The sequence below is a fragment of the Lithobates pipiens genome, unplaced genomic scaffold (genome assembly GCF_037356315.1).
Source record: "Lithobates pipiens isolate NorthernLeopardFrog02 unplaced genomic scaffold, aLitPip1_a1.2 Scaffold_69, whole genome shotgun sequence".
Taxonomy (NCBI): Eukaryota; Metazoa; Chordata; class Amphibia; order Anura; family Ranidae; genus Lithobates; species Lithobates pipiens.
Window position 1 is genome coordinate 169900 of NW_027507891.1, and position 16760 is coordinate 186659.

At 53.1% G+C, this 16760-nt stretch overlaps 2 protein-coding genes across 2 annotated transcripts in view; one reads left to right on the forward strand and one right to left on the reverse strand.

Moving 5' to 3' along the window:
• The first annotated feature begins 1672 nt into the window (after positions 1 to 1672).
• On the forward strand, positions 1673 to 9728 carry LOC143959273 (histone-lysine N-methyltransferase SETMAR-like). The gene is made up of 2 exons (XM_077467948.1): positions 1673 to 2019; positions 8904 to 9728. Exons 1-2 carry the CDS (start codon positions 1849 to 1851, stop codon positions 9660 to 9662), a joined length of 930 nt encoding a protein of 309 aa, XP_077324074.1. The 5' UTR covers positions 1673 to 1848; the 3' UTR covers positions 9663 to 9728.
• Positions 9729 to 12044: 2316 nt separating this feature from the next.
• The window catches only part of SUMF1 (sulfatase modifying factor 1), a 29026-nt gene continuing 24310 nt past the window's right edge, over positions 12045 to 16760 (reverse strand). The window contains exons 8-9 of the mRNA XM_077467950.1: positions 16121 to 16180; positions 12045 to 13924 (exon numbers count right to left, since the gene is read on the reverse strand). Of these exons, the coding sequence (XP_077324076.1) occupies positions 13826 to 13924; positions 16121 to 16180 (159 nt within the window). The 3' untranslated portion in view covers positions 12045 to 13825. The remainder of the gene's footprint in view (positions 13925 to 16120; positions 16181 to 16760) is intronic.

Consider the following 16760-nt stretch of genomic DNA (forward strand, 5'->3'; position numbering starts at 1 on the left):
CTCTGATGTGATGGGGAGACCTCTGATGTGATGGGAGGACCTCTGATGTGATGGGGGGACCTCTGATGTGATGGGAGGACCTCTGATGTGATGGGAGGACCTCTGATGTGATGGGAGGACCTCTGATGTGATGGGAGGACCTCTGATGTGATGGGAGGACCTCTGATGTGATAAGGGGACCTCTGATGTGATGGGGGACCTCTGATGTGATGGGAGGACCTCTGATGTGATGGGAGGACCTCTGATGTGATGAGGGGACCTCTGATGTGATGGGGGGACCTCTGATGTGATGGGGGGACCTCTGATGTGATGGGGGGACCTCTGATGTGATGGGAGGACCTCTGATGTGATGGGAGGACCTCTGATGTGATGGGAGGACCTCTGATGTGATGGGGGGACCTCTGATGTGATGGGAGGACCTCTGATGTGATGGGGGTACCTCTGATGTGATGGGGGGACCTCTGATGTGATGGGGGGACCTCTGATGTGATGGGGGGACCTCTGATGTGATGGAGGAACCTCTGATGTGATGGGGGAGGACCTCTGATGTGATGGGAGGACCTCTGATGTGATGGGGGGACCTCTGATGTGATGGGAGAACCTCTGATGTGATGAGGGGATTTCTGATGTGATGGAGGAACCTCTGATGTGATGGGAGGACCTCTAAAGTGATGGGGGGACCTCTGATGTGATAGAAGGACCTCTGATGTGATGGGAGGACCTCTGATGTGATGGGGGGACCTCTGATGTGACGGGAGGACCTCTGATGTGATGGGGGGACCTCTGATATGATGGGGGGACCTCTGATGTGATGGGAGGACCTCTGATGTGATGAGGGGATTTCTGATGTGATGGGGGGACCTCTGATGTGATGGGGGGACCTCTGATGTGATGGGGGACCTCTGATGTGATGGAGGAACCTCTGATGTGATGGGGGAGGACCTCTGATGTGATGGGGGAGGACCTCTGATGTGATGGGAGGACCTCTGATGTGATGGGGGGACCTCTGATGTGATGGGAGGACCTCTGATGTGATGGGAGGACCTCTGATGTGATGGAGGGACCTCTGATGTGATAGAAGGACCTCTGATGTGATGGGGGGACCTCTGATGTGATGGGGGGACCTCTGATGTGACGGGAGGACCTCTGATGTGATGGGGGGACCTCTGATATGATGGGAGGACCTCTGATGTGATGGGAGGACCTCTGATGTGATGAGGGGATTTCTGATGTGATGGGGGGACCTCTGATGTGATGGGAGGACCTCTGATGTGATGGGAGGACCTCTGATGTGATGAGGGGATTTCTGATGTGATGAGGGGATTTCTGATGTGATGGGGGGACCTCTGATGTGATGGGAGGACCTCTGATGTGATGGGAGGACCTCTGATGTGATGAGGGGATTTCTGATGTGATGAGGGGATTTCTGATGTGATGGGGGGACCTCCGATGTGATGAGGGGATTTCTGATGTGATGGGGGGACCTCTGATGTGATGGGGGGACCTCTGATGAGATGGGAGGACCTCTGATGTGATGGGGGAGGACCTCTGATGTGATGGGAGGATGTCTGATGTGAGAAAGGGGCACTCTGATTTTATGGGGGGGGGGATTCTTATGTGACATGAAGGGGGCACTTTGATTTTAAGGGAGAACTCTGATTTCATTTCATCCAGTACTTTCAAAGCCCCTGATGCAGATCAGATGTTGTGATTTCACTGACTGCTTGCTTGTTCAGTGACACAGGAAGTACTGAAGCCGGGTGAAGCCAGGCACATTAGTATTTCCTGACAGCCAGAGGGCAGAATGCAGAGTTTGCTATGACAGGTTCTCTTGTAGTCTAAGATGTAATGATTACATTCTGCCAGCAGGTGGCGGCGGAGTGCAGGAAGTTCAGCTGTAATGATCACGTTCTGCCTGTAGGTGGCGGCAGAAGGCGGAGGATGGAGGATGACGTGTGCGGCGGACAGGAGGCGCTCCCGGTGTGCGGGGGGCCCCGGGGGGAGGTGGAGCCCTTCCAGGTGAGCGGGGGGCCCCGGGAATGAAAGGGAGCGGTGATTGATGGGCTGACTGCACAGTGTGGGGCTCCATAGGAGACCAGAGAGCGCAGGGAGGACTCTGATTGGCTGAGAGATTTCCTATACTGTCTGTGATCTCATTGAGAGATTTCCTATACTGTCTGTGATCTCATGCTGGACTCTGATTGGCTGAGAGATTTCCTATACTGTCTGTGATCTCATGCTGGACTCTGATTGGCTGAGAGATTTCCTATACTGTCTGTGATCTCATGCTGGACTCTGATTGGCTGAGAGATTTCTTTACTGTCTGTGATCTCAGGCTGGACTCTGATTGGCAGGTCTTACATTTAACCTCTTCATCACCGAGACATTTCTCTCCTATCTGTGATAAAAAAAATATACTTTTGCTAGAAAAGTAATCAGAACCCCCCGAATATTATATATATAGATTGTTAGCAGAGACCCCGGAGAATAAAATGGCGGGTGATGCGATATTTTGTCACACAGCGTTTTTCAAATGCAATTTTTTTGGGGGAAAAAATACATTTTGATGAATTTTATTGCACATAAACAAAATATAATACCGAATTTTTTGTATAATATAAATGATGATGATACTCCGAGTAAATAGATACCCAACATCTCACACTCTAAAATTGCGCCCCCCGTGGAATGGCGCCAAACTACAGTGCTTAAAAATCTCCACAGGAGACACTTTAAAGATTTTTACATGTTTAGAATTACATGTGCGGCGACCCCCAGGCGGTGGCGCTGTGCGGTGACCCCCAGGCGGTGGCGCTGTGCGGTGACCCCCAGGCGGTGGCGCTGTGCGGTGACCCCCAGGCGGTGGCGCTGTGCGGCGACCCCCAGGCGGTGGCGCTGTGCGGTGACCCCCAGGCGGTGGCGCTGTGCGGTGACCCCCAGGCGGTGGCACTGTGTGGTGACTCTCTGTTGGTGGCGCTGTGCGATGACCCCCAGGCGGTGGCGCTGTGTGGTGACCCCCAGGCGGTGGCACTGTGTGGTGACTCTCTGTTGGTGGCGCTGTGTGATGACCCCCAGGCGGTGGCGCTATGTGGTGGCGCCGTGCGGCGGCCCCTAGGCGGTGGCGCTGTGCGGCGACCTCCAGGCGGTGGCGCTGTGCGGCGGCTCCCAGGCGGTGGCGCTGTGCGGTGACCCCCAGGCGGTGGCGCTGTGCGGTGACCCCCAGGCGGTGGCACTGTGTGGTGACTCTCTGTTGGTGGCGCTGTGCGATGACCCCCAGGCGGTGGCGCTATGTGGTGGCGCCGTGCGGCGGCCCCTAGGCGGTGGCGCTGTGCGGCGACCTCCAGGCGGTGGCGCTGTGCGATGACCCCCAGGCGGTGGCGCTATGTGGTGGCGCCGTGCGGCGGCCCCTAGGCGGTGGCGCTGTGCGGTGACCCCCAGGCGGTGGCGCTGTGCGGCGGCCCCCAGGCGGTGGCGCTGTCCGGCGGCTCCCAGGCGGTGGCGCTGTCCGGCGGCTCCCAGGCGGTGGCGCTGTGCGGTGACCCCCAGGCGGTGGTGCTGTGCGGTGACCCCCAGGCGGTGGCGCTGTGCGGTGACCCCCAGGCGGTGGCGCTGTCTGGCGGCTCCCAGGCGGTGGCGCTGTGCGGTGACCCCCAGGCGGTGGTGCTGTGCGGTGACCCCCAGGCGGTGGCGCTGTGCGGTGACCCCCAGGCGGTGGCACTGTGCGGTGACCCCCAGGCGGTGGCGCTGTGCGGTGACCCCCAGGCGGTGACCTCCAGGCGGTGGCGCTGTGCGGCGGCTCCCAGGCGGTGGCGCTGTGCGGCGGCTCCCAGGCGGTGGCGCTGTGCGGTGACCCCCAGGCGGTGGCGCTGTGCGGCGACCCCTAGGCGGTGGCGCTGTGCGGCGGCTCCCAGGCGGTGGCGCTGTGCGGCGGCCCCCAGGCGGTTGCGCTGTGCGGCGGCTCCCAGGCGGTGGCGCTGTGCGGTGGCTCCCAGGCGGTGGCGCTGTGCGGTGACCTCCAGGCGGTGGCGCTGTGCGGTGGCCCCCAGGCGGTGGCGCTGTGCGGTGGCTCCCAGGCGGTGGCGCTGTGCGGCGGCTCCCAGGCGGTGGCGCTGTGCGGTGACCCCCAGGCGGTGGCGCTGTGCGGTGACCCCCAGGCGGTGGCGCTGTGCGGTGACCTCCAGGCGGTGGCGCTGTACACGGGGGAACAATGAACAGAAGCTGACAATGTAATCGCCCCCAGAGAGGGGATTGCGGCGGTATTGCGGCGCTCGGCTGTCTGCAGAATAATTATGCGCTGAAGGGGCGGTGACTTTCCACGGGGCGATCGTCTGTCAGGTGCTGCGATCACAAGGTGGGGGGAGGGGGTCGGCGCTGTACGGGGTCCCTGCGTGTCGGCGCCCACTCCACATATGGCGATGGCTTCGGGGCGGAATGTGCGATTTTTATTTTTTACCTCGGCAGACAGAGCGCCATTGTCTTCTGATCCGCAGAAAATAAAACCGCGAACACCGGCGCTTATTACCAGGCCGGCCAAATATGTGCCAATCAAGTCGTGGCAACAACGCCGAGCTCTGCCAGCTCAGGAACCGCGCCAAAGAATTTATTATGGGTGTAAAAAATGTCATCGTAAAGCGCGATCCCGCCGCTCATCAATAACGATCGTTTACTGGGATCCGGACTTTCCATAAAGTGATCCGATCACAAATCTGCAGGAAAAGAAATCCGCACAACTCTCCGTCCCGCCGTCCAATCACAGGAGACCGAGAACAACCTCATAGAAAGATACAAAGTATCCAATAAAGACAAATAACAAAGAATTGTATACAAAATAGGAAACTGTCTGTACTCATATTGGTGTCCGTCTGTCTGTATTCATATTGGTGTCCCGTCTGTCTGTACTCATATTGGTGTCCGTCTGTCTGTACTCATATTGGTGTCCCGTCTGTCTGTACTCATATTGGTGTCCCGTCTGTCTGTACTCATATTGGTGTCCGTCTGTCTGTATTCATATTGGTGTCCGTCTGTCTGTACTCATATTGGTGTCCGTCTGTCTGTATTCATATTGGTGTCCCGTCTGTCTGTACTCATATTGGTGTCCGTCTGTCTGTACTCATATTGGTGTCCCGTCTGTCTGTACTCATATTGGTGTCCGTCTGTCTGTATTCATATTGGTGTCCGTCTGTCTGTACTCATATTGGTGTCCCGTCTGTCTGTACTCATATTGGTGTCCGTCTGTCTGTATTCATATTGGTGTCCGTCTGTCTGTACTCATATTGGTGTCCCGTCTGTCTGTACTCATATTGGTGTCCGTCTGTCTGTATTCATATTGGTGTCCGTCTGTCTGTACTCATATTGGTGTCCCGTCTGTCTGTACTCATATCGGTGTCCGTCTGTCTGTACTCATATCGGTGTCCGTCTGTCTGTACTCATATTGGTGTCCCGTCTGTCTGTACTCATATCGGTGTCCGTCTGTCTGTATTCATATTGGTGTCCCGTCTGTCTGTATTCATATCGGTGTCCGTCTGTCTGTACTCATATTGGTGTCCGTCTGTCTGTACTCATATTGGTGTCCCGTCTGTCTGTACTCATATCGGTGTCCCGTCTGTCTGTACTCATATCGGTGTCCGTCTGTCTGTATTCATATTGGTGTCCGTCTGTCTGTACTCATATTGGTGTCCCGTCTGTCTGTACTCATATCGGTGTCCCGTCTGTCTGTACTCATATTGGTGTCCCGTCTGTCTGTACTCATATCGGTGTCCCGTCTGTCTGTACTCATATTGGTGTCCGTCTGTCTGTACTCATATTGGTGTCCCGTCTGTCTGTACTCATATCGGTGTCCGTCTGTCTGTACTCATATTGGTGTCCGTCTGTCTGTACTCATATCGGTGTCCCGTCTGTCTGTACTCATATTGGTGTCCCGTCTGTCTGTACTCATATTGGTGTCCCGTCTGTCTGTACTCATATTGGTGTCCCGTCTGTCTGTACTCATATTGGTGTCCTGTCTGTCTGTACTCATATTGGTGTCCGTCTGTCTGTACTCATATTGGTGTCCCGTCTGTCTGTACTCATATTGGTGTCCTGTCTGTCTGTACTCATATCGGTGTCCGTCTGTCTGTACTCATATTGGTGTCCGTCTGTCTGTACTCATATTGGTGTCCCGTCTGTCTGTACTCATATTGGTGTCCTGTCTGTCTGTACTCATATTGGTGTCCCGTCTGTCTGTACTCATATTGGTGTCCCGTCTGTCTGTACTCATATTGGTGTCCCGTCTGTCTGTACTCATATCGGTGTCCCGTCTGTCTGTACTCATATTGGTGTCCGTCTGTCTGTACTCATATTGGTGTCCCGTCTGTCTGTACTCATATTGGTGTCCCGTCTGTCTGTACTCATATTGGTGTCCCGTCTGTCTGTACTCATATTGGTGTCCGTCTGTCTGTACTCATATCGGTGTCCCGTCTGTCTGTACTCATATTGGTGTCCCGTCTGTCTGTACTCATATCGGTGTCCGTCTGTCTGTACTCATATTGGTGTCCGTCTGTCTGTACTCATATCGGTGTCCCGTCTGTCTGTACTCATATCGGTGTCCGTCTGTCTGTACTCATATTGGTGTCCCGTCTGTCTGTACTCATATTGGTGTCCCGTCTGTCTGTACTCATATTGGTGTCCGTCTGTCTGTACTCATATTGGTGTCCCGTCTGTCTGTACTCATATCGGTGTCCCGTCTGTCTGTACTCATATTGGTGTCCCGTCTGTCTGTACTCATATTGGTGTCCGTCTGTCTGTACTCATATTGGTGTCCGTCTGTCTGTACTCATATTGGTGTCCCGTCTGTCTGTACTCATATTGGTGTCCCGTCTGTCTGTACTCATATCGGTGTCCCGTCTGTCTGTACTCATATTGGTGTCCCGTCTGTCTGTACTCATATCGGTGTCCCGTCTGTCTGTACTCATATTGGTGTCCGTCTGTCTGTACTCATATTGGTGTCCGTCTGTCTGTACTCATATTGGTGTCCCGTCTGTCTGTACTCATATCGGTGTCCCGTCTGTCTGTACTCATATTGGTGTCCCGTCTGTCTGTACTCATATTGGTGTCCGTCTGTCTGTACTCATATCGGTGTCCCGTCTGTCTGTACTCATATCGGTGTCCCGTCTGTCTGTACTCATATTGGTGTCCCGTCTGTCTGTACTCATATAGGTGTCCCGTCTGTCTGTACTCATATCGGTGTCCCTTCTGTCTGTACTCATATTGGTGTCCTTCTGTCTGTACTCATATTGGTGTCCCGTCTGTCTGTACTCATATCGGTGTCCGTCTGTCTGTACTCATATCGGTGTCCGTCTGTCTGTACTCATATTGGTGTCCCGTCTGTCTGTACTCATATTGGTGTCCCGTCTGTCTGTATTCATATTGGTGTCCCGTCTGTCTGTACTCATATTGGTGTCCTTCTGTCTGTACTCATATTGGTGTCCCGTCTGTCTGTACTCATATCGGTGTCCGTCTGTCTGTACTCATATTGGTGTCCTTCTGTCTGTACTCATATTGGTGTCCCGTCTGTCTGTACTCATATTGGTGTCCCGTCTGTCTGTACTCATATTGGTGTCCTTCTGTCTGTACTCATATTGGTGTCCCGTCTGTCTGTACTCATATTGGTGTCCGTCTGTACTCATATTGGTGTCCCGTCTGTCTGTATTCATATTGGTGTCCCGTCTGTCTGTACTCATATCGGTGTCCGTCTGTCTGTACTCATATTGGTGTCCTTCTGTCTGTACTCATATTGGTGTCCCGTCTGTCTGTACTCATATTGGTGTCCCGTCTGTCTGTACTCATATTGGTGTCCTTCTGTCTGTACTCATATTGGTGTCCCGTCTGTCTGTACTCATATTGGTGTCCGTCTGTACTCATATTGGTGTCCCGTCTGTCTGTATTCATATTGGTGTCCCGTCTGTCTGTACTCATATCGGTGTCCGTCTGTCTGTACTCATATTGGTGTCCGTCTGTCTGTACTCATATTGGTGTCCCGTCTGTCTGTACTCATATTGGTGTCCCGTCTGTCTGTACTCATATTGGTGTCCCGTCTGTCTGTACTCATATTGGTGTCCGTCTGTCTGTACTCATATTGGTGTCCCGTCTGTCTGTACTCATATTGGTGTCCCGTCTGTCTGTACTCATATTGGTGTCCCGTCTGTCTGTACTCATATTGGTGTCCCGTCTGTCTGTACTCATATCGGTGTCCGTCTGTCTGTACTCATATTGGTGTCCCGTCTGTCTGTACTCATATTGGTGTCCCGTCTGTCTGTACTCATATTGGTGTCCGTCTGTCTGTACTCATATTGGTGTCCGTCTGTCTGTACTCATATTGGTGTCCCGTCTGTCTGTACTCATATCGGTGTCCCGTCTGTCTGTACTCATATCGGTGTCCCGTCTGTCTGTACTCATATTGGTGTCCCTTCTGTCTGTACTCATATTGGTGTCCCGTCTGTCTGTACTCATATTGGTGTCCCGTCTGTCTGTACTCATATTGGTGTCCCGTCTGTCTGTACTCATATCGGTGTCCCGTCTGTCTGTACTCATATTGGTGTCCGTCTGTCTGTACTCATATCGGTGTCCCGTCTGTCTGTACTCATATTGGTGTCCGTCTGTCTGTACTCATATTGGTGTCCGTCTGTCTGTACTCATATTGGTGTCCCGTCTGTCTGTACTCATATTGGTGTCCGTCTGTCTGTACTCATATCGGTGTCCGTCTGTCTGTACTCATATTGGTGTCCGTCTGTCTGTACTCATATTGGTGTCCCGTCTGTCTGTACTCATATTGGTGTCCGTCTGTCTGTACTCATATTGGTGTCCCGTCTGTCTGTACTCATATCGGTGTCCCTTCTGTACTTATATTGTCTTTCTTTCCTCCGCAGTACACCCCGGAGTTGATCGCGGGCCCCGGAGCGGATCTGGACCCGAGTGAAGTGACCATCCAGGGCTGTGAATGTCGGGGGCGGAGCTGTGTGGTGGGGCGGTGCCCGTGTCTCCCGCGGGGTGAGAACTATGTGAATGGGCGGGTCACTCTGGGCCGGGACACGCCCATCCTGGAATGTAACGTCCTGTGTGGCTGCGCTGAGACTTGTGCCAACCGGGAGACGCAGCGCGGCCTTCAGTTCCGGCTAGAGGTGTGCAGGATGCCCGGGAAGGGGTGGGGCCTGCGCACAAAGGAGGCGGTACCCAGCGGGCGCTTTGTCTGCGAGTATGCGGGGGAGGTGCTCGGGGAGGAGGAGGCGTGTCTTAGGATAAAATCGCAGGACCCCGAAGCCAACAATTACATCATCGCTGTGCGGGAGCACCTCCATGACGGGCGGACGCTGCGGACGTACGTGGACCCGACGCGGATCGGCAACATCGGCCGCTTCCTCAACCATTCCTGCCGGCCCAACCTGGCGATGCTGCCGGTGCGGAGTCACTCCATGGTGCCCCGCCTCGCGCTATTCGCCGCTCGCGATATTCACGCCGGAGAGGAGCTGTGTTATGATTATTCCGGGAGATCGTTCAACGCGGAACCTCAGAGTGTGGGAGACGGGGGCCCGAGGCCCCGCAAGAGGTGCCTGTGCGGTACAGACCTCTGTACCGGGGATTTACCCTTCGATGGTTCCTTGTATGGAGACAAATCGCCCAAATCCTGACCGATCCCAATCGCCCAGCATCGCAGATAATCGCCAAATCTTTATTTAATAAAAAATCTCTTTTCACCTTTTTTCCTCCTTTGTTACGTTTCGCCTCTGCGGGTCTCCTGCAGACTCTTTACAGCCACTTCCTGTCTCCAGCAATGGTGGTGATCCTCAGAGGAAGATTCCGGATGGTGACAGTGATAGGCGTGGTCTGTGTCATGTGACACCGCAGGAGGCCGCGCTCTCACCCCACAACAGGAAGTCAATGAAGAGTCTCTCTACTTCTCTATGCAATGCCGGCCGTTCTGTGGTGGCCATCTTGGTACACCCCACACTCGTCCACAGTAAGCCTACAGTCTGAAGTTGCCAAGCGGCCATCTTGTTACACCCACCGGAGTCTTGGATTTCACACTTATTTTAACCACTAAACTGACCTCATATAGTGAAATACAAGATTTAGAAATCCCTCGGACTGTTTTGAATTTTAAAAGCATCGTCAAGCCTGCTGATTGGACAGAACACCGCGCTGATTTTACAATTCAACATCAAAACAGTCCGAGGGATTTCTAAATCTTGTATTTCACTATATGAGGTCAGTTTAGTGGTTAAAATAAGTATGAAATCCAAAACTCGGGTGGGTGTAACAAGATGTCCGCTTGGGGACTTCAGACTGTATCGTTACTGTGGGGTGTACCAAGATGGCCGTCACAAAACGTCACTTCCATTACAAAATTTGACGGTTCGCCAAATCTGACGTAACACAGGCAGATCATAGCTAGTAGGAGGGGCTGATCACGGCTGGTGGGAGGGGCCGGCAGGGGGCAGATCATGGCTGGTGGGAGTGGCCTGCATGGGGAAGATCATGGCTGGCAGGGGGCCGATCATGGCTGGTGGGAGGGGCCAGCAGAGGGCAGATCATGGCTGGCGGGAGTGGCCTGCATGGGGAAGATTATGGCTGGGTGGGAGGGGCTGGCAGGGGGCAGATTATGGCTGGTGGGAGGGGGCAGATTATGGCTGGTGGGAGGGGGCAGATTATGGCTGGTGGGAGGGGGCAGATTATGGCTGGTGGGAGGGGGCAGATCATGGCTGGTGGGAGTGGCCGGCAGATCATGGCTAGTGGGAGTGGCCGGCAGGGGGCAGATCATGGCTAGTGGGAGTGGCCGGCAGGGGGCAGTACATAACTTCCTGAAAACATTCCAGCCCCCTCAGTACTCCTCTCTAGGGCCCTCAGTCCTGATGCAAGCAGTGGGAGGAGTTATGCAAATATTAAATTCCTTCATGGGTGGGCGTCAGTCTGGAGAAGTGGGTGTTCCTAGGCAGGCTATATTTGCATAGTTAACGCCCACGTGTGATGCTGAGCCGTCATGATTGATGTCCAATGAATGAAAGGGGTGGGAAGTGATTGATGATGCTGAAAGTTCTCCAACCAGGAAAGGGGGCGGGGCTCTATCTGACTTGCTGCAGCTTCTAATGCACATGGTGAGAAGCTCACAGTGTGCGGTGATATTGGAGGAAGCCGTTTCAGTCCAGGGGAGGAGCCGGTACACCTGTGCAAGACTGAAGGGGGGAGGGATATAAGTCTAAAGGGGGAGGGGGAGGAGTTTAATGTCAAACATTCCATATTGATGATTACAGATTATATCCGGCGGGGGAGGGGCCCGGAACGTGGAGGTTTCTCCCACTTCTTCTACAGAAGGTTTTAGTATCGGGGAGATCAGACTACAAAGAGTGCAGAGTGACTCAGACTGAGGACACGCCCCCCACACCCCTCCCCCCCGGTAGAGAAGGGATCACCTGCATACATAGACTGAAGATTTAATACAAAAAGAGCGGGGAGATCAGACTACACACAGGACACGCCCCCTTCCTGTCACCGGGGGAAATGGGATGGGCCGTCTTCATCACCTGCATACATTAGAGGAGGTTATAAATGTATATAAAGCACGGAGATAACCGGGAATGAACCCCGCCTCCGCCAGGTGAGAGGAAGGGGGCGTGTCCTGTGTGTAGTCTGATCTCCCCGCCGGTTTTGTATCCAATCTTTATTCTACTCACAGAGGATACAATAAACATTTCATACAAACATAGAACTATACAAAGTATCGGTTGGTGGAACATCACTGAGTACAACACGCCCCTCCCCCCCGTCCTCCTAATGACAAGCGATGAGTGCGGGTTCCGGGAGCGTCCATAGCGCTGCTCTTTGTAATGTAACAAATGAATCTTTATTGCTGAGTACAATGTGCGTCGTCTTCCTCCAGCAGGCGGCCGCACAGCTGCGTTTCCAAAGAGCCGCGGCTTATTATAGAACGGAGGGGCGGCCGGGAATCCGCCCCCCATAAACCATCACTGTCACTACTTCCCTACCCTCCCCCATCACACAGCGAGAGGCCGCCCTGAAAAATCACAAAAATAACTTTATTCATACAATTTCTGTACAGAAGGTAGAAAAGGCAAAATCAAGGGGGTCAGTCCACCCAAAACCACTAAGACAGCGCCACCCGGTGGGTGGGGATTGAAGTCAGGCACCTTATTTCCTGCAGCTCCTCGCATGGAATTTACCCCGTTTAGAGTCTCACTCCTCCTGCAGAATTCTCAGCAGCAGAGGAAGGGAGGAGCTCCTGTCCTCATGTTTGTGGCAGAGAGTTCAGCAGCAGAAGTGAGACTAGTCAAGGGGCAGGAAGGAGGTGCCACACATAAATGGAGGGGGCTGCTGGGTGGACTGACGTTTTTAAGGTGGGCTGCCGATGCTGAAAATGCCGGTTGTCTGGCTCTCAGGCTGGTTTTCCTTCCGAGTGTCTAATAAACAGGTCTGGAATCCCTCTGCTCAGTGAATTGGAGGCTCGCTGTGACAGCCAGGCAGGCGGCATCCTCTGCGGTCGGCAGCCTTCCTTTCCATGATTACAGCGCCAGCACTGACAATTATTCATCAAACCACGACGGCCAATCAGCATCCAGCTTACCAGTCTGGTGTCGGGTCAGTTTAAGGTCTCAGTATTGATATAAACAGCCCCACCCCCTAAAGTGATGGCGCCTGTGCAAAGGGGCCCCTCACCCACTCATACCCGCCATGCCAGCAAACAGACCCGGGTACCAGGAAGAATGTGATCTCCTCCCATGTTTGAGGACTCGGGTCCAGCAGCCAATGGGTAGATCTGAGCAGGTCACATGAGTAACAGTGGTGCTGTGGGGGGGGGTGTCCCTTATGGGGACCCCGGATTCACTTGTGACCATTACATACCTATAACAAAAATGTTCTCTACTTAGCTGACGTCCCGTCTATTCCCCTCCCCCCTCATCCCTAACAGACCGAAAATCATCCATCCTTCTACATACACTGAATACTGCAATAAAAATAAAAGCTCAGACACTGCTGATACCAGATTTCACCAGCAGGGGGGGCTGTGTGTGAAGTAGTTGCAGATTTAGAGTAACAGGACCTACAAAAGCCTTCTAAGGACAGACTTTGTTCTGACGTGGCCCCCCCCCCCCCCCCCCCCTTCGAAAATCACCTCTCCATTTCCATCAATCCACTTTCTTTTGTCTGCATACAATGGGGGGGGGGGGGGGGAGATATACTAAAAACGGAGAGTGTAGAATCTGAAGCCGCTGTGCCTGGCAGCCAATCAGCTTCTTCACTGAATCTTTGACAATAAAACCCAGAAGGCGATTGGCTGCCATGCACAGCTGCTACAGACTTTGTACTCCCCAGATTTAGTAAATCTCCCCCTGGCAGCTTTTCCAGATCCCACTTTGATCAGAAAATCTGCAGAATACAGTGAATACAGTGCCCAATCTGTGTTTCTGGTGAAATCTGGTATTGCAGCATGACCTAAACTGTGTGTTCCAGTTGCTGGATAGAGGTTCTGATGACTGGCAGGAGGGTGCGGGGTCTGGAGATTTCTTTATTTGAATCCCCCCCCGTACTGTACAGCCACCCTGCGGGCGAGACCCTGAGCCCGATAATTCACATGGAATGTCGCTGTGGTACGCGGAATGTAAAGGAAAATGGCCACCTTTGCAGCTCCAGGACTGGTTCATTTTGGTGCATTTCTGATTGGCTGCCGTGGTTGAGGACGCAAATAATGATTCTAAATCTTCACGTCTGTGATGGGACTTTCCACGCGGGTGTCCCGCTCTGTGATTGGCTTCGGTGGTGGTGGTGCCCTTCGGCCAGGCTACTTGGTGTCTGCAGCACAGCGGAAGCCGAGATTGGAGGCGGAGCTGTCCGGGGTGTTCTGGCTGCGAGCCGCACAGCGGTACCTATAGCAATAAGACTGGGAGGAGAGAAGAGGAGGAAGAAGGAGGAGAAGAAGAAGAGAGGAGATTGAATTATCGGTGTGAAGTTGTGGCTACAAACAATTCACAGAAGCAGAGGACATGCGGGATGGAGATGTCGGGACACATTGTACCCAATTATCACATCGTGAAATGATCAATTCACTGTCCTTGCTCAGTAAATACCACATGTGGTAAATAAGGAGTGCAGACATGTGAAAATCTAAGGTGACCCAACACTGCACCCCCCTCCGCCCCCCCCCCCCCCCCCCTCCCTGAACCATACCAGGCCCTCCCCCAAAAGCAGGTTGATCCCCCACCGGCCAGTCTGCAGGGGGCTTATTGGAAATCTGGAAGCCCCTGTTTTACAAGATATTCACATGGGAGGATGGGATCTAAGTATGGGGTACTATACCCCTACTCATTCACCAAAAAAGTGTACAAAAGTAAAAAATAAATAAAAATAATGAATAAAAAAATAGGGACTTTTTTTTTTAAATAAACGTCCCCCCAGTGTCACAGCAAACGAGGAAAAAAAGAAGATCTGCACAGTGGTGTAGTGGGGTGGCACAGTGGTGTAGTGGGCGGCACAGTGGTGTAGTGGGCGGCACAGTGGTGTAGAGGGCGGCACAGTGGTGTAGAGGGCGGCACAGTGGTGTAGTGGGGTGGCACAGTGGTGTAGTGGGGTGGCACAGTGGTGTAGTGGGGTGGCACAGTGGTGTAGTGGGGTGGCACAGTGGTGTAGTGGGCGGCACAGTGGTGTAGTGGGCGGCACAGTGGTGTAGTGGGCGGCACAGTGGTGTAGTGGGGTGGCACAGTGGTGTAGAGGGCGGCGCAGTGGTGTAGTGGGCGGCGCAGTGGTGTAGTGGGCGGCGCAGTGGTGTAGTGGGCGGCACAGTGGTGTAGTGGGGCGGCGTAGTGGGCGGCACAGTGGTGTAGTGGGGTGGCACAGTGGTGTAGTGGGGTGGCACAGTGGTGTAGTGGGGTGGCACAGTGGTGTAGTGGGCGGCACAGTGGTGTAGTGGGCGGCACAGTGGTGTAGTGGGCGGCACAGTGGTGTAGTGGGCGGCACAGTGGTGTAGTGGGGTGGCACAGTGGTGTAGTGGGGTGGCACAGTGGTGTAGTGGGGTGGCACAGTGGTGTAGTGGGGTGGCACAGTGGTGTAGTGGGGTGGCACAGTGGTGTAGTGGGGTGGCATTCTCACATAGCAGTAAAAAGGGTCGCTGGTTCAAATCCCGACCATGACACCCCCTGCCTGGAGTTTACGTGTTCTCTCTGTGTTAACTGAATCTGGTCTAAATTGTCCCTCTTACATATGAATGTGTGTTAGTGACCTTCGATTGTCAGCTCCTTGAGGGTAGGGGCTGATCTGAATGTACAATATATATGTAAAGTGCTGCATAAATTGATGGTGCTATATAAGTACCTGAAATAAATAAGAACGGTCTGGCTCCTGCTGTCTGACAGCTCCACTGCCCCCCCCCCCCCCCCCACCCCCCGCCCCCCGCCGTCACTGAATAAACTGAGTAGGGACATCACCGGATGACCCCACCCCCCTTGTGACGTCAACCAGGGCATGCTGGGTGATCTCTGCATAAAGAAGCTTCTGTTATTGGAGGAAACACTGGTCACATGACCTCCTGGTTTGCTATAACGTCCTGAAACAAAACAAAGCACTAAGACCCCTTTCACACGGGGGGCGTTTTGCAGGCGCTATAGCATTAGAAATGGCGCCTGCAATCCGCCCTAAAGAAGCTGCACCATTGTGTGTAGTGTGATCCCCCCGAGGGCTTTCACACCGGAGTGGTGCGTTGGCAGGACGTCAGGGAAAAGTCCTGCCAGCCGCTTCTTTGGAGCGGTGTGTTTGAAATCAATGGGGCAGTGCTGTAATGCTGCCGGCAAAACGCAGCTACTGCCGGCGGTTTTAACCCTTTTATGGCTGCTAGCGGGGGGTTAAATCGTCCCACTAGCGGCCGAAATGCGCCGCAAATCCGGCGGTAAAACGCCCCTAAAAATAGCGGCGTGATGTGAAAGGGGGTCTAAGTACATCTGCAGAGCGGTCCGCTGTGCATTATAAATGTGCTGTTTTTTTCTTAGCAGGATGATGGCCATGATGGGGGGGTAACTCAGCTTCTAAGTGTTTTCGGCCTGAAGAGCTTACAGTTATACATTCATGTAGATGGACTGGCGCTCACCTTGTGGCACATGTATGATCCGCTCTTCTTCACTCTGTCCTTCCCGGAGATCGGACCTTTCTACACAGAAATAAAAGAATCACAACCAGTTCAGCCGTCATTTCTCTACTTTATTAGTCTGTAAGAAAGTCAGAGAGAGCAAAAACGATGGGATATATAATTGAAAATTGATCATTCATTCCTTGACGCCCTTAAAATGCCAGGACAGTACAGATACCCCCCAAATTACCCCTTTTTGGAAAGTAGACCATCAAGGGAATTAGTAAGAGGCATGGCAAGTTTTTTCAAATTGAATTTTTTTTGTCACAATTACTTGGAAAAAAAAAAAAGTATATATATTTTTTTATGTTTACATAGCGCAGTACACGGTCATGATATGACTGGTGTGGCGGTGATCAGGGACACTGACATGTGACAGTTTTTTTTTTTTTTTTTTTAAACATAAAGGGTCATTGTAGCAGCAATGTGCAAATGGGTTACATTAATTACAGCTATGAATAATAGTGAACTATGATTGGCTACAGCTAATCACATGGTACAGCGATTGGCCCAGGTACCATGTGATAGCTGTGGGCCAATCACAGCTCACAACTGCGTCTCTTTACACAGATTGGGGGTCAGGCCGTGTCCTAGCAAAACG